General features: G+C 38.3%; 1 protein-coding gene across 1 annotated transcript in view; it reads right to left on the bottom strand.

Annotated features, from left to right (window-relative positions):
* The window catches only part of LOC110296324 (killer cell lectin-like receptor 2), a 38,281-nt gene extending 20,507 nt beyond the window's left edge, over positions 1 to 17,774 (bottom strand). The window contains exons 1-5 of the mRNA XM_021164979.3: positions 17,663 to 17,774; positions 16,347 to 16,436; positions 15,236 to 15,457; positions 3,176 to 3,312; positions 1,303 to 1,406 (exon numbers count right to left, since the gene is read on the bottom strand). Coding sequence (XP_021020638.1) covers positions 1,303 to 1,406; positions 3,176 to 3,312; positions 15,236 to 15,457; positions 16,347 to 16,436; positions 17,663 to 17,774 — 665 coding nt within the window. The remainder of the gene's footprint in view (positions 1 to 1,302; positions 1,407 to 3,175; positions 3,313 to 15,235; positions 15,458 to 16,346; positions 16,437 to 17,662) is intronic.
* Between the last annotated feature and the right edge of the window lie 509 nt (positions 17,775 to 18,283).

Below are 18,283 nucleotides of genomic sequence, written 5' to 3'. Positions count from 1 at the left end.
GGCACATGAAGGGGAACCTTGATAGTGAAGAAAAAGAGTGAATATGATCAAATTTCATTCTGTATATGTATGAGATTTCTTTCCTTTTTCAGGTGACAGCAGATGCTGGCGAGGATGTGGAGAAAGAGGAACACTCCTCCATTGTTGGTGGGATTGCAAGCTTGTACAACCACTCTGGAAATCAGTCTGGCGGTTCCTCAGAAAATTGGACATAGTACTACCAGGGGATCCCACAATACCTCTCCTGGGCATATATCCAGAAGATATTCCATCAGCTAAGAAGGACACATGCTCCACTGTGTTCATAGCAGCCTTATTTATAATAGCCAGAAGCTGGAAAGAACCCAGATACCCCTCAAAAAAGGAAAGGATACAGAAAATGTGGTACGTTTACACAATGGAGTACTACTCAGCCATTAATGAGAATGAATTTATGAAATTCCTAGGCAAATGGATGGACCTGGAGGGCATCATCCTGAGTGAGGTAACCCAATCACAAAAGAACTCACTTGATATGTACTCACTGATAAGTGGATATTAGCCCAGAAACTTAGAATATCCAAGATATAAGATAGAATTTGTAAAACACATGAAACTCAAGAAGAATGAAGACCAAAGTGTGGACACTTTGCCCCTTCTTAGAATTGGGAACAAAACACCCATGGAAGGAGTTACAGAGACAAAGTTCGGAGCTGAGACGAAAGGATGGACCATCTAGAGACTGCCATATCCGGGGATCCATCCCATAATCAGCCTCCAAACGCTGACACCATTGCATACACTAGCAAGATTTTGCTGAAAGGACTCTTGTGAGGCTATTCTTGGGCCTAGCAAACACAGAAGTGGATGCTCATAGTCAGCTATTGGATGGAACACAGGGTCCCCAATGGAGGACCTAGAGAAAGTACCCAAGGAGCTAAAGGGATCTGCAACCCTATAGGTGGAAAAACAATATGAACTAACCAATACCCCCCCCCCCAGAGCTCATGTCTCTAGCTGCATATGTATCAGAAGATGGCCTAGTCGGCCATCAGTGGAAAGGGAGGCCCATTGGTCTTGCAAACTTTATATGCCTAAATACAGGGGAACGCCAGGGCCAAGAAGTGGGACTGCGAGGTGGAGGATAGTGGGGCGGACAGCATGGGGGACTTTTGGGATAGCATTTGAAATGTAAATGAAGAAAATACCTAATTAAAAAAAAAAGAAATGAGGAACTCTGTGTGAAATGAGAGGAAAACCTTTGCACATGATCCTCTCAATTCCTGTACCAGTGTTAGAGTGTGCAGGGTTCTGGAAACTCACGGTTTAGATGGTCTATCTTCAGTCTGTTGCGATTCCTCTTTGCTTTTATCATGTGTCAGTTCAATCCAGTATGTGTTTCCTTGAAGTTGGGGTTTAAGGAACTTCTGTAAAGAAAACAACACATCTTATGATAAGATTTCCATCAGTTTGGTAAAAGAACAACCAAGAAACTTCCTAGCTATTTCTATCAGTTCTCTGATGTCCTGTCAGCAGGAGAAAATTTCTAAAGTAATTTCATATGAGTAGCTCATTTCTGTTAAAACCAATGTCAATAAGCTATTTCATATGGTTGATTCAGGTTCTAGTAATAAATAAAATAATTAAATAATTATTAAATTAAATAATTTGTCATTAAATAATTTGTGACTGTGTTTCTTAGACAAAGTCATGCCAAGTAGCTGAGGCTGGGCTTGAATTCACAATCTTCCTGCTTTAGGACACCAAGTATACTCTACACACTGGCTTATTAAATAATTTCTGATACTTTATTAAATTATTCAAGTGATTTTTCCAAAAACTACAGAGGCATGTACAAAGTGTTCATCATAAGTGATGTTCTGTGTTTAAAGCAAATCTACTAAGATAAAAACTCCTGTGCAAAAAGCTGAGTATTAAATTCCATTCTGCAGAGAAGAAGCCTTTCATAGTTCAGATTCAGAAGTGACAGAACTTGAGGAGGAGATGGGAAGACACCTACAAGTACTTAGTATGTCTTACATGTGACATTCATGGTGCATAATGTTGCACTATATTTCAGAATATATATCATAGTACAGGTTTAAATTTAACTATGTATATTGTATCTAATTGAACTTTATATTAAAAATTATAATGCCTGGTCTGGCCCCAGTGAGAGAAGATGCAGCTAACCCTTGAGAGACTTGAAGCCCCAGGAAGTGGGGAGACCTGGTGGGGTGGATGTGGAGGGTGGAGACATTCTCTTGGAGACTGGGGAGGAGGTATGGGATGAGGAACAGTCAGAGGGCAGAGAGGGAAGGCAATAAAGACTGGACTGCAAAAAAAAAAAAAAAAAAAGGTAATTAACAAAAAATTATAATAATGTTATAGTATTAATAATGTAATTGTGTGGTTGTTTAAATGTGTATTAAACTGATATATAAATCTTCTACCATATTATAAATTGCAAGGCTTCAAACTGATCCTGCAAGCATTTCTCCAGGCAAATATAACTTCCATATTTGTAGAGATTTCCTAACTAATGAATGTAAACAGATAATGTGAGTTCCTTGGCCACTTTGTTTGTTTTTTTTAAATACCAGTTTCTAAAGATTAACATTTTATGATGCAAAGAATATTATAAAGTAAATGTTATAGATATATTCAGTTAACTGGTATGACTATTTAGTTGCATGGTTCTCACATAATTTCTCATTTGGAGATAGACACAGTGGTTAATTACTCCCCCTGTTGCCATTCAATTACTCATCTCAAACAGTCACATTACTGAATTCCAAAGAGCAAGCACTAGGCATCTGCCTCTGGGGCATTAGTTGGCACTCTTGGTCACAGGTTGTGCTGATCCAAATGTTAAGCTTTATCAAAGAAAGACATGTTTCTCTAAGGCACTCTGTTGCAGACTACTGAGGAAGGGAGGAGATTTCAAACATTCAACTGTCTCTTTAGTAACAAATCTCTTCATAACTGATGCTGAGTCCTGACTTTAACTGGAGAGCAGGAAAGAGTCATCTAGGAGATTATTACTGAACAGTTTTTGCTCACATTACAGAAACACCACACACAACCCATGAAGGACTCTTAAAAAAAAAACCACTTCTATGGGCTCATATCTTATTATCTAAGGTTTAGAAAGAGAGAGTCTAAAGAAAAAGAAGGATGTAAGGGTCTATAATACCAATTCATCCTCATCATTTGTCTTCAAAAGAGATAAGTTGCACCCCTGGCAGATCTGTTTACATCCATCCCATTTTTTATTGTCCGTGATGAAATAATAACATTTCTTGCCACAGCAGAATCCTTCCACTTGTTTGCCTACAACAGAAAGGGTGAATGATTAAACTTCCCATTTTCTGGTATTCTGATATCAGAGTGATGTGTTTATAATTAAACATCTACTAAGTAAGTAAAATCTCACAGCTCTCAGAAATTGAGGTTATACAATGCCCAGAGACCCCTGTACACCCATCCTCTATGCAGAATTGTTTAACACGATAGAAAAGGTAGAGCAAATGTAGCAAATACACTCAAGGGAATACTATTTAGCCTTGGAAGTAAAGTAAAGCCTGTCAGGCATGACATTTTATAGCTATAATGCCAGCACCCCACAGAGTGAGGCAGAAGGATCACCACCAGTGTAAGGTCATCTCAAGCTGAGTACTGAACTCCTGGACAACCTGGGCTATCCAGTGAGTTTCAAGTCAGCCTGAGCTACACAACAAAACCATGTCTCACACCCAACTCCCCCCCCCCAAAAAAAGAAATCCTGACCAAATGTAACCAACTGTGCAGTAAGTGTCTCCCAGGCAACTCCTGCCTGCTGCTCACCTAGTGTCAGGATGCAGTGTCTATTATGAGGAAACTCACTGCTAAAGAGACAACAGGGTCTTTGTAATCTCCTGTCTTTCTCACAAATATGTAATAAAGTCCATCAGAGAGAGATGGATGAATTGGAAACTATCATGCAAAGAGAAGCATGTCAGCCCCAAGTCCATCCTTTATGATTCCAGTCAGATGAGGTTTCTAACCCAGGCCAACTCTAAGAAGCAGAGGTTTGTGAAATGCCAGGAGCTGGAAGGCAGAACATAGAGGGTGGAATTCTGGATCTGAAGTAAGGCACTGAAAGAAGTAAAACATAAAAACAAAATTCTAGGCCTTTAGGCCCAAGCTTGAGAATGTGGCCTCTGTGGCTCAGTGCTCCGAGGTGTGCTGGTCATAAAACAGATAGCGACATTCCTTCCTCCACCCACCCACTTCCTGGGTTCAAAGAGTATTCATTCAAAGAAAGTCACTCTGACCTTTACTGGAACCTGCAATGCAAATGTGCTATTGTTAGGGGCTCTTAGAAACTGTCTTGAGAGATAACCTGACACTTGTGACTTTGCACTTCCTTGTGACTCTTAACTGGTATTTTTGGTATCTTCCAACAACGCCCTCCCCACCTCCTAGAGTTGTGGTTTCTTCCTTTAAATACCCCCTTATCCAGCTACTCAGGGCGCCACAGTCCTCTACCCCTGCGTGGTGTATGACCGTGGGCCTGAGAGCGCTCTTAAATAAAAACCCTCTTGCAGTTTGCAGCAAGACCGTTTCTTGTTGGTGATTTTGGGGTGTCGCCTCTCCTGAGTCAGAACGTGGGGGAGTCCTCAAGTTGTTGGTCTTTCATTACAATGCCCACAGAGGTCCATATGCTACTTGGAGCTGTGCTGTAGTCTCTATTAAATGCTCTTGCCTTAAGACACACATAAAGATCTTTTTGAAGGTGATAGTCTTCTGATTAAGGTAAGGTGTTCAAGGGTATATATCCTCACATGCTCAAAAGTGACAAATTGAGTACATGAAAATGTGTATAGTTTATATTGTATCAGTATTTCAACATGATTATTTTGTTTGGTGAGATTCTGGGAATGGTCATGATCTCTCAGTGAACTTTAGCACCAACCTTTGCTTTTCTATAAAGAAGTATCACAGTATAGCTCAGGCTGGACTGGAATTTGTTTGGTTGCACTACCAGACCTGAGCTCTGGAGCATAATTAATCCCCTTGCCTGAACTCCTGAGAGAAAAAATCTATGCTCATACTGTTTTCAGTGATATGACCTAGAATGCTCACTGGCCCTTTATCATCCTCATTGAAGCTTAGATCCACACTTGGTGCCACAAGGTTCCTAGTCCAATCCTCATAGATCACACCAGCATCTCCTCTCTCACTTGGTTGAGGGGAACAGGCACACCCACTTCTTCCAACACTGTCTTTCATTTTCAAATGACCACTTTCACTCTCAGTCAAAGCTTCTTCAACATAACCATTACTTGAATCAGGAATTGAAAGGTAATTCTTGCTAAATTGTCTATCATCAAACTCAGATTTATGTAAAATATTCACCACTTAATGAACTGAGTAGGAAATTTGTCTCACCCTTTTACCTGTTGAAGTTCATTATCTGCTTACTTCATGGTCAGATTCACCTGGAAATCATTTCAAAATACAATGAAGCAGTCGGCCTGGGACAGCCTGCAGAGGTGAATTGCACATGGTCCCCTGAGCCCCACTGTCTATCTCTGGGCTTACTCTCCAGTTTGGAGGACCCCTGACATCCTGCTTAATGTTGAAACCTCAGGAGGCCCCAAGACTAACTTGGAACCCTGCTCCACCAATCCTATCCCAGTCAGATCTTCCCACCATGCCAGTTGGGTCCAACCAGGGCACAGCCTGCAGATTAAGGTCCACTCAGGACACAGCCTATAGACTGGGGTCTGCCTGAGAAACAGCCAGCAGAGTCTGGCAGTTTGACTTTGATTGTCTGCTCCATGGCTTCCTCCACCTTCCAAAGAAGTCCTGCTGCCATCAGCATTGTCCAGCTAAAACCAGGGAAACCCAGGTGCCAAACGGATAGCATAGAAACACAATCAACAAGACTCAGGGAAATATGGCATCACCAGAACCCAGCTATCCTGAAACACATCCTGGATCTCCTAATGAAACTGAAGCACAAAAAAAGATCTTAAATCCCATTTTATAAAGATAATAGAGGGCTGTAAAGAGGACATGAATAAATAAATCCCTTAAGGAAATACAGGAAAATCCACACAAACAGGTAGAGGCATTAAAAGAAGAACCAAATAAATATAAAGAAATACAGGAAAATACAATCAAACAGATGAAGCATTTTAATAAAACTAAGAACTGAAAATGGAAATAGACACAAACTGAGTCAGTCCTGGAAATAGAAAACCTAGAAAAGAGGACAAGAACTACAGTGTATGAATCACCAACAGAGTACAGGAGATTGAAGAGAGAATTTCAGATGTAGCACATGCGATAGAAGAAATCAATATATCAGTCAAAGAAAATATAATACTTAAAAATTTCATAACATAAAACACCCAGCAAATTTGGGACACTGAAAGACCAAACCTATGAATAATAGGAATAAAAGAAGATTTCTAGCTCAAAGGTGAAGAAAATATCCTCAAAAATAATATAGAAGAAAATTTCCATGACCTAAAGAAAGAAATTAATATAAAGGTACAAGAAGCATATAGAACACCAAGCAGACTAGACCAAAAAAGGAAAATGCTATGTTCATAATAATCAAAACACTAAATATACAAAACAAAACAAGCATTTTAAAAATAGCAAGGGAAAAGACCAAAAAACATATAAAGGCAGATCTATTCTAATTACAAATGATTTCTCAACTGAGACTCTAAAAGTTAGAAGGCCTGGACAGAGATCTTGAAGATCCTACGAGACCACATTTCACTCAGCAAAACTTTCAATCACCATAGATGGAAAAACCAAGAAATTCCATGACAAAACCAAATTTAAACAATACCTTTTTACTAACCCAGCCCTAAAAAGGATAATAGAAGGAAAACTCTAACTCAAGAAAACATGAGAAATAAATAATTTGACAGCATTAAAAGCCATAAGAGGAGAAACACAAACACACATGCTACATCCACTCCTGTACTGACTCACTGGCAAGCCTAAAAGCCTGACAGCAGTCCTGAGGCAAAGAGTTTCAAGGAAACTTAGTCTCCTGGAACCTTGGCACTCCCATAGCAAGAATGCCCCCAGACCCTGCGATAGTGTAGAGGGTCTTGCATGCTTTCTTACAGTATTTTATTGGATAGGAGTTGGAAGTCTCAGGGCAGGCTTAGTAAAGTATACTTAGAATCTTCATTACAGTCTGGTATTGCAAACTACATTACATATTAGAAGTTGGTGAATTCTTCTGACAAATGGAGATTCCCTACAGATACTTAAAAGAACAGCCAAGTTGCTCTCATATGCAAAAATTTACCAAGGCCTAGGAAAAGGGGGGCTTGTGGTTTTAAGAGGAGCTACAGTATTGCATCATTCATGATAAGGTTTGCTAGAGCAAAATCCTCCTGGTGCTAGCTTTCACAAGGCTCAAACGAATAGCATAAATTGTGACTAGGGTGTGAAATCCTTTCCTGGACCCTGTCATTATTATTAACTGTAAACATTGCCTGGTTCCTGACAGTCCTTTGAAGGCATTCCTTTGTTTTGTGTCAGATAACTTCATGTACCTTGCCTGCTCTGACAAGCTACTCCTTTTTAGCCTCCCTATTTATAGTGCCTCCCTAATCCTTTGTTTTCTGTATTATATGAAACTGATGCTAACTTTGACAAAAATTACATTCAGATACACACACTCTCTGTGCCTGTGTCTGTTTGTCACCCTCAGCGCCAACTCCTTGCTCATCTGTAACTGGAACCCCCTGATTTCTACCACTGATTGAGGGAGGCTGACTGAGGCTGGTCCAAGGCACACACACACACACACTAACATCAAAATTACAGGAAATAACAATCATTCATCATAATATCTCTCAGCATCAATGTACTTAACTCCCCCCAGTAAAAAGACATAGGCTAACAAAATGGATGAGCAAACATAATCCATCATTCTGCTGTATAAAAATAACATATCTCAACAACAAAAATAGTCATTATCTCAGTATAAAATGTTGGAAAAAGGTTAACCAAGCAATTAGACCCAAGAAACAAGCTGGAGTATCCCTTCTAATGTCTAATAAAATAGACTTTCAAAACAAAAGCAATCAAAAGAGACAGGGAAGGACACTTCATACTTATCAAAGAAAGAATCCAAGAGGAAATCTGATTTCTGAACATCTGTGCCCCAAATGCAAGAACACCAACATTTGTGAAAGAAGTATTAGTAAAGTTTAAATCACACATTGAACCCCACACATTAGTAATTTGAGACCTCAATAACCCACTCCCACCAATGAACTGGTCATCAAGACAAAAACTAAACAGAAATAACAGAACTGCTGAGATTATGATTCAAATGGGCCTAACAGATTAAACATTTCACCCAAACACAAAAGTATGTGCATTCTTTTCACCACTTCATAGAACATTCTTCAAAATTGACCATATAATTAATCACAATGCACACATCAACAAATACAAGAGCATTGAAATAACCACAACATCTTACAGATCACGATGGATTAAAGCTGGACTTCAACAACTGAAACAACATAAATCATACATATTCATGGAAAGTGAACAGTTAATTACTCAATGATCACTGGGTTTTAGGGAAGAAATTTAAAAAGGTATTAAAGAATTTCTAGAACCCAATGGAAATGAGGGCACAACGTACCCAAATTTATGGGACACTATGAAAGCAGTACTAAGATGAAAGTTCTTAGCATTAAGTGCCATCATAAAGAAACTGGAGAGTTCTTACAAATTAAAAGTACATCTGAAGGCTCTATTTAAAAAAAAATGTAAACACACCTAGGAGGAGTAGATGGCAGGAAATAATCAAACTCAGGGCTGAAATTAATCAGTTAGAAACAAGATTAGCAATACAAATAATCAAGGAAACCAAGAGTTGGTTATTTAAGAAAATCAACAAGATAGGCAAACCCTTAACCAAACTAACAAAAAGACAGAGAGACTTAGCCAAATATACAAAATCAAAAATGAAAAGGGAGACATAACAATAGAAACTGAGGAAATTCAAAAATCATTAGGTCTTATTTTGAAAGCCTGTACACCACAAAATTGAAAAAGCTAAATGATGATTTTCTATATAAATACTATTTACCAAAGCTAAATCAAAATCAGGTAACTATCTGAGTGGTACTATAACTCCTAAGGAAATAGTAGCAATCATTAAAAGTTTGCCAACCAAAAAGAAACCCAGTGTCAGGTAATTTAGTGAAGAACTCTACAAGATTTTCTTTTTTTTTTTTTTTAAATTAGGTATTTTCTTCATTTACATTTCCAATGCTATCCCAAAAGCCCCCCATGCCCTCCCACCCACTCTCCTCCCCCCTCCCACTTCTTGGCCCTGGCATTCCCCTGTACCTAAGTTTGCAAGACCAATGGGCCTCTCTTTCCACTGATGGCTGACTAGGCCATCTTCTGATACATATGCAGCTAGAGACAAGAGCTCTGGGGGATACTGGTAAGTTCATATTGTTGTTCCACCTATAGGGTTGCAGATCCCTTTAGCTCCTTGGGTACTTTCTCTAGCTCCTCCATTGGGGGCCCTGTGTTCCATCCAATAGCTGATTGTGAGCATCCACTTCTGTGTTTTCTAGGCCCAAGAATAACCTCACAAGAGACAGCTATATCAGGGTCCTTTCAGCAAAATATTGCTAGTGTATGCAATGGTGTCAGCGTTTGGAGGCTGATTATAGGATGGATCCCTGGGTATGGCAGTCTCTAGATGGTCCATCCTTTTGTCTCAGCTCCAAACGTTGTCTCCATAACTCCTTCCATGGGTGTTTTGTTCCCAATTCTAAGAAGGGGCAAAGTGTCCACACTTTGGTCTTCGTTCTTCTTGAGTTTCATATGTTTTACAAATTGTATCTTGTATCTTGGGTATTCTAAGTTTCTGGGCTAATATCCACTTATCAGTGAGTACATATTATGTGAGTTCTTTTGTGATTGGGTTACCTCACTCAGGATGATGCCCTCCAGGTCCATCCATTTGCCTAGGAATTTCATGAATTCATTCTTTTTAATAGCTGAGTAGTACTCCGTTGTGTAAATGTACCACATTTTCTGTATCCATTCCTCTGTTGAGGGGCATCTGGGTTAAGAAGAGCTAATACCAATACTCCTCAAATAAGTCCCCAATTTGGAAACAGAAGGAACATTGCCAAATTTCTTTTTATGAGGCCACAGTCACCATTGTGCTTAAACCACACAAACACTCAAGAAAAAAGAGAATTTCAGACCAATTTCCCTCATGAATATTGATGCAAAATTACTCAATAAAGTATTCACAAACTGAGGCCAAGAACACATTGAAAACATCATTCACCATGGTCGAGTAGGCTTCATCCCAGGGATGTAGGGGGTAGTTCAATACATTAATATCCACCAGTGAAATCCAAACAAACTGCAAGGAAAAACTCATGTGATTATCTTCAGAAGATGCTGAAAACCTGTTCTATAAAATCCAGCACCCCTTCATTTTAAAAGACTTGGAGAGAACAAGGATACAGGGTGCATACCTAAACACAATAAAGTCAATATGTAGCAAACCAACAGCCAACATCAAACTAAATGGAGAGAGACTTAAAGAATTTCTACTAAAATCAGGGACAAGTTAAGGCTGTCTATTCTCTCACTATCTCTTCAATATGGTACTTAAGATTCTAGCTAGAGCAACAAGACAACTAAAGGAGATCAAAGGAATAAAAAATGAAAAAAAGTGATAGTATCACTATTCACAGGTGATATGATAGTATGAATAAGCAACTCAAATGCTACTACTTTTACAGCTGAAAAACAACTCCAGCAAAATAGTTGGATACAAAATTAGCTTGAAATCAGTAGTCCTCTTCTACACAAGTGATAAAGGGGCTGAGAAGGAAGTTATGGAGACAGTTCCCTTCACAATAGCCACAAATAATATAAAGAACTTCTTGTATTTGAAGAAAGATGTTGAGGAAGATACCAGAAGATGGAAAGATCTCCCATACTAATGGATATGTAGGATTAAGAGTGAAAATGGTTATCTTACCAAAAGCAATCTACAGATTCAGTGCAATCCTCATCAAAATGCCAACACAGTTCTTTAGAGATCTTGAAAGAACAATTCTCAACTTCATATGGAAAAAAAAAAACAGTATAGCTAAAATGATTCTGAACAAGGAAAGATCTTCTGGAGGTACTCCTATCCCTGGCTATACTACATAGAAATAGTAATAAATACTTCATGGTATTAGTATAGAAGCAGACAGATGGATCAATGGAATTGATCTGAAGGCACAGAAATAAATCTACACACCTATGGACACTTGATTTTTGATAAAGAAACCAAAAGCATACAATGGTAAAGGGAGAGCATTTCCAACAAATGGTGCTTGTCTAACTGTATGTCCACATACAGAAGAAATTGATTCGTATTTATTACCCTACAAAAAAAGTAACATCCAAAGGGATCAAAGGCATCAATGTAAATCCAGATACACTAAACCTAATAGAACAGGAAGTGTGGAACAGCCTTGAACTTGTCAGTACAGGAGACAGCTTCCTGAACAGAATATCCAAAATATATAAAGAACTTAAGAAACTAGACATCAACAATCCAAATAACTCATTTTTAAAAATGAGATACAGAGCTGAACAGAATTCTCAGCAGACAAATCTCTAATGTTCAATAGCACCTAAATAAATGTTCAAGATTCTTTAAGTCTTGGTAATCTCTCCTATCCCAGGTCTCTGGGACTTTCTAGAGGTTCCCTTCCCTGCTGCAACCCCCACTGCTGCATATTTTGGTGGGAGTGTAAATTTATACAACTCTGGAAATCAACTTGGCAGTTTCTTAGAAGATTGAGCTTACTTCTACCTCAAGATCCAGCTACATCACTCCTGGGTATATACCCAAAATATGCTCTACCATCCACAGGGACACTTGCTCAAGTATGTTCATAGCAGCTTTATATATAATAGCCAGAATCTAGAAACAACCTAGAACATGGTCAGCTGAAGAATGGATAAAGAAAATGTGACTAAATGTGATTCGTTTACACAATGGAACATGACTCAGCAATTAAAAAAAAAAAAAAGGACATTATGAACTTTAAAGGCAAATGAATGGAACTAGAAAGGTTCATCCTGAGTGAGGTAAATGAGGTAGGTAATCCTGGCCCAAAAGGGCATCCATGTTACATACTCATTTATAAATGGATATTAGCAATAAAGCACACCATGCTTTAATCAATAGACCCAAAGAAGCCAAATAACAAAGAGAGCCCAAGGGAAGACGGTTGGATCTTTCTCAGAAGGAGAAACAAAAGGTAAGGGATCAGGGTGGGGGATTGAGACCATATGCAAAAAGAGCAGGGGAGAAAACAGGGAGATCAGCTGGCAGAGGCCAGAGGGTCTAGAGTCTCAGACTCTATCTGAGAGTTTTTGAAGTGGGGATATGTATCCTGAAGTGGTCACTTCCTGTAGCCTGGCAGTACATTCAATGGAAGGATAAAGACAACAACCCTGTGTTCCATCTAATAGATGACTGTGAGCATCCACTTCTGTATTTGCCAGGCACTGGCATGCCTCACATGAGACAGCTATATCAGGGTCCTTTCAGCAAAATCTTGCTGGCATGAGCAATAGTGTCTCAGTTTGGTGGCTGATTATGGGATAGATCCCCTGGTGGGGTAGTCTCTGGATGGTCCATCCTTTTGTCTTAGCTCCAAACTTTGTCTCTGTAACTCCTTCCATGTGTATTTTGTTCCCTATTCTAAGGAGGACTGAAGTATCCACACGTTGGTCTTCTTCTTGATTTTCTTGTGTTTTGCAAATTGTATCTTGGGTATTCTAAGTTTCTGGGCTAATATCCACTTATCAGTGAGTGCATATCAAGTGACTTCTTTTGTTATTGGGTTACCTCACTCAGGACGATATCCTCCAGATACAATCATTTGCCCAAGAATTTCATAAATTCATTGTTTTTAATAGCTGAATAATACTCCATTGTGTAAATGTACCATATTTTCTGTAGCCATTCCTCTGTTGAGGGACATCTGGATTCTTTCCAGCTTCTTGCTTTATAAATAAGGCTATTATGAACATAGTAGAGCATGTGTCCTTTTTACCAGTTGGAACATCTTCTGGGTATATGCCCAGGAGAGTTATTGCTGGATCTTCTGGTAGTACTATGTCCAATTTTCCAAGGAACTTCCAGACAAATTTCCAGAGTGGTTGTACAAGCTTGCAATCCCACCAGCAATGGAGGAGTGTTCCTCTTTCTCCACATCCTAGTCAGCATCTGCTGTCACCTGAATTTTTGATATTAGCCATTCTGACTGATGTGCGGTGGAATCTCAGGGTTGTTTTGATTTGCATTTCCCTGATGATTAAGGGTGTTGAACATTTTTCAAGTGCTTCTCAGCCTTTCGGTATTCCTCAGCTGAGAATTCTTTGTTCAGCGCTGTACCACATTTTTTAATAGGATTATTTGAATTTCTGGAGTCCAGCTTCTTGAGCTCTTTGTATATATTGGATATTAGTCCCCTATAGGATTTAGGATTGGTAAAGATCCTTTCTCAATCTGTTGGTGGCCTTTTTGTCTTATTGACAGTATCTTTTGCCTTACAGAAGCTTTGCCATTTTATTAAGTCCCATTTGTCAATTCTTGATCTTACAGCACAAGCCATTGCTGTTCTGGAACACAGGGCCTCCAATGGAGAAGCTAGAGAAAGTACCCAAGGAGCTGAAGGGGTCTGAAACCCTATAGGTTGAACAGCAATATGAACTTATCTGTACCCCCAGAGCTCGTGTCTCTAGCTGCATATGTAGCAGAAGATGGCCTAGTCGGCCATCAGTGGGAAGAGAGGCCCCTTGGTCATGCAAACTTTATATGCCCCAGTACAGGGGAACACCAGGACCAAGAAGTGGTAGTGGGTGGATAGGGGAGCAGGGCGGGGGGGAGGGTATAGGGGACATTCGGGATAGCATTTGAAATGAAAATGAAGAAAATATCTAATAAAAAAATGAAAAAAAAAATGACTCTCCTTCAGAAGTCATCAAAGTCAGTAACTCTTTACGTAGGGTTGGGGCTTCAGGAGACCCCTCCTACTCCATGTTGGCTATTTAAGTCTTGATCTTGTGTAAGTAACCAGGGTCACTGTGAGTTCCTGTGGGTGACAACTATGTCACATCCAGCAAGCAGCCTTTCACAGCACCCCTCATCCTCTAGCCCTTCTAATGCAACCATCTTTTTAAAAGGAATTATTTAAAATTTAAATTATATTTAAAATTTATCCTACCTAAACAAAATCTCTGAATATTGTGTTTCAGCAGCAGTGTGAGAAAGATGAAAGATGTCCACGATGGGGGAGTAAACAATTGAATTCATTAGAAGTATGGAACTCAAGCCATCTACAGCTCAAAATGGAGCAGATGATTTTCTTTAGTTTTTGAACATAACATTTTTTTTGTATTCCAATCTTTTGTCCTTTTTTTGTTGTTGTTGGCTGTTTTCTTTATTTACATTTCAAACGTTACATACATTCACCAAATTCTCCCTTTTAATCATTCTTTTTTTTAATTTTGATTATTTTAGATGACTTTACTCTGTAGTATTCATTACATCTTTCTTCCATAATTTATATGTTTTGACAAAATTAAATGTGAATTTTTCTAAGATGAAAAAAAAAAAATAACAACCCATCCACAAAACCTTCGACCCAAAATGTGCCCTGCCTACAAGATGGGCAGGGACAAAGTTTCATGTACACTGAAGTGAAGATAAGTCACGAGCGGGCAATGTATTTGAAAACAAGTCATAAGGAAAATACACACACACACACACACACTTGTTTTTATGATGGAATCCATATGGATACTGAGAACATTTTAGCATAAATATTTTGTAAGTACACTATTACTGGAAACTTTTATTTTCTGTCAGCAACAAATCTGGAGATCTGAATTTGCTCAAGAACCAAAACAAACTGAATTTCTCAAGGATTCTTGCTTTACTAACCACCTGAAAACAGTAAGAGCTAGAATGGCCATTGAGTTCTAGATATTATAAGATTCTCCTAATCCAAACAGATATTTCCAGGGTTCCAGAACCCTACATGAAATAAGGAAACGCAAAACCATTAATTCACATATCACCAGCATTATTAACTGCTAATTAGACTTCAAGTCTTGGATTAAATAAACAATACAGAATACACTTTGTTCAAAATCCCTGCCATACCTTTGTTCTGTGAGCAATCTAAAACAATCTTGGTTTTCCTGAGGCATCTGTTCGGTTCTCTGTTGAGGGAGTGCAGACTATCATTGAGGGCCTTACACTCTGAAGACTTATTTCTTAACATTTCTTCCATTAAGGAGCTGTCATTTTTCATGACCTGGTACTCTTGACGGAGGTTATTTAGAGTTTTCTCCTGTTCATGTTTCTCTTGTGCATCCCGGAAAACTAAAATTAATAGCAGATATAAAACACCAACAGTGTTCATAATGTGTAAATGTTAAAATAAGATTTGAGATAAAGCCCAGGTTGACAACCAACTCATATCATTTCTTTAATTGCTACTTAGACATTTAGAAAGTAACACTTAAATTAGCTAACTATAGAAACGTGAACATCTATTCGCTCCATCAGCAACTTCAGTGTAAAGTATAAGATACAGCTGAATTAAATTGTGGTGAAAATACCATATCTTCTAACTACTTTGTTTTTTTTCACACCCACAACTTACAAATAAGTATGTAAGTAAAATATTTGGTGAACACTTAACACACACCGAGAATATAAAGTAATAAAAGTGAAGAACCAGCACAATTCAACTTGGACCAGATGGATAGCATAGTATCCAGATATGTAGTTATGAATTAGCACAGCCTGGGGGTGATTTCCTCTAATGATGTGAAGGAATCCAATATGACTAAAGCTTTAATATCTCTGTACAGATCTAGTCTATTTACTTCACCATGACCTCAATATACAGTGAGGAAAAATTAAAATAAAGTCATCATTTCTTTTGCACAGAAGTTTCTCACAGAATTTTTACCTAAGATTCACAATCATCTGAGTTCATAAGGCAGATTATCACCAAGCCCAAAGAAAGAACAGAATCACAAAAGAGACAGAGCAGAGCAGCTCCCAACAGCCCCAGAGCTAACATATTAGGTATGGAAGAGAACAGGTCATCATAGTGTTTCAGAAAAAAAAAAAAAAAAAAAAAGAAATCCAGAGTTATGTGGCTTGTCTCCTGGTTGTAGGCAAGTTAGTGAACAGAGTGTGTATCTGCATAATTAATGTCCAGAGTTATCACTTACAAAGAAGATATATACCAGTTACTCACTGTGTATCACCAACACTGCCACAGTTACCAGCAGAAGGAAACAGAGGATTCCAAGAACTATCACAATGAACTTCCAGGGGACTGAACACTCTTAAATCAAACAAACCAAGAAAATCATCACCATGAGAAGAGCAAGTCTCAATACTAATTATACTTTTCCATTGTTTAGAAACAAGGGAATATTGGTCTCTAAAAATTTTGCAGAAGTCTGTGATACCAACTAACTGAAAATGTGCTTCCAAAACTGTAGATTTCTGCCTAAAATGCACCCACTGTGCAAAATCCTAAATGTATGCAATTTAATGTTGATTTTTTTTTTTTACCTATGGCCTTTTATACTAAATCCTCCTGACTCAGCCTAGAAAGATCTGGATGGCAGGCATGTACCCTTATCCAGCTCTACAGGATCAAAAGTACATCCTACAGAAAACACAGGAGGCACAGACACACTCTAAGTACAAGACAGCATAACTAAGGATAGAGATGAAGGAAAGAGGGATGGATGTTCTTGAGAACTGTTTGGGAACTATGGCTGTTCTGTATACAGACCCATCATAAAAGGGGCTTAGAAGTCAACATTGTACATATTTTTCTGTACATAATACTAAACATCATCGTGTGTCTGAGGTGGTCATAAATAGGAAAATTAAGCAGCAAATTACCACACCAACTAAGTTAATGTTCTCAGCTTCAAGTTCAATTCTGACATTTTGTTCAGACTGATCCAAAAAGGGGAATAGAAAATTGAGAGTTCCTCTTTTTCGTTAATAAACAATATTATTCTTTAAGATTTTCAGAAACTCACACTGGGGTTTACTCATTCCCACACCCACTAATCCTCTCATCCCCTCTCTTCCTCTGCAATTTCCTTCCCAGGAAGGGACTTCCTCTTCTGATGTGTTGCATTAGACATTAGGGATATTTAAGACAATTAAAACTCCTTCATCTGGAGTATAAATATTCTTTCCTCTGCACACTTTTCATTTCTTAAGGTTTTATTTTTCTAGAACATTTAGTGTTTCTTCAGAGTCTAGTTTGTCTGTATTTTTAAAGGTTTCAGAACTTTTCATGAATAAACAAACAAAAGCAAAAGCAAACAAAACTTCTCTTAATGGGTTCTCAAATGTGACAGAATGCGTCTCTTCTCACGTCTCCATTCTCAAGAGCTTTTTTCTTTGTCTCCCATTGTTCTGCTCTGCTCATCTGGCTTTCTTCTGTTATCAGCTAAGAGCCAATAGGATATTGTTTTCAAAAGTCAAAAGTTACAATACATAAAAAAAAAAAAGAGGTGAATTTAGTCACTTAAAAACACTTACCTCTGTGGCCCGCATCTCTGGGCCCTTGAGTCTCCTCAGGCCTCACTGGGCTCTGCAACCCTGAAGACTTATGGAATCTCAGAGTTGTGTAAGTGACCTCCTGCTCACTCATCTCGGGAGGATGTGAAGTATGATTTGTATTAAAATGTGGCCTCGAATGATTTCTAAAGAAAAAGTTAAAATGTCCACCTTTAGGAAGATACCTGGATCTGATGCTGCATTGGAGTGGGAATGGGTGAGCCATGATTAATTTTCTTAATGATCCAAACACCCTGACTCTGATTTCCTCACACACAAGTGAGACCTCTTTGCATATAATCTGCTTAAATGGAAAGAACTTTAAAAATATGAATAAGTCATTACTATTTTCAAACTGCCTTAGTTCAAAATATTGTACATACATGAAAAAGTTAGGCAAAATTGCTACCACCATAAATCATTAAAACCATTTAAAACTATTAATTCAAATAACAAAACTTAAAATATTTTTTAAAAATTAAATGTTTTGCTTTAAAATTATGTATACATTTTGTAAAACACATGAATATAAAAATGTTCTTGTCTTTTCAGTTATACATATCTATCCAAGTTTCCCAGACAACACTTTCAAAAGAATACTTG

The sequence above is a fragment of the Mus caroli genome, unplaced genomic scaffold, assembly GCF_978045245.1.
Source record: "Mus caroli unplaced genomic scaffold, Mus_caroli_1 scaffold_7, whole genome shotgun sequence".
NCBI lineage: Eukaryota > Metazoa > Chordata > Mammalia > Rodentia > Muridae > Mus > Mus caroli.
Note: the sequence above shows the minus strand (reverse complement) of the source record. Positions and strands in the feature narration are given on the sequence as shown.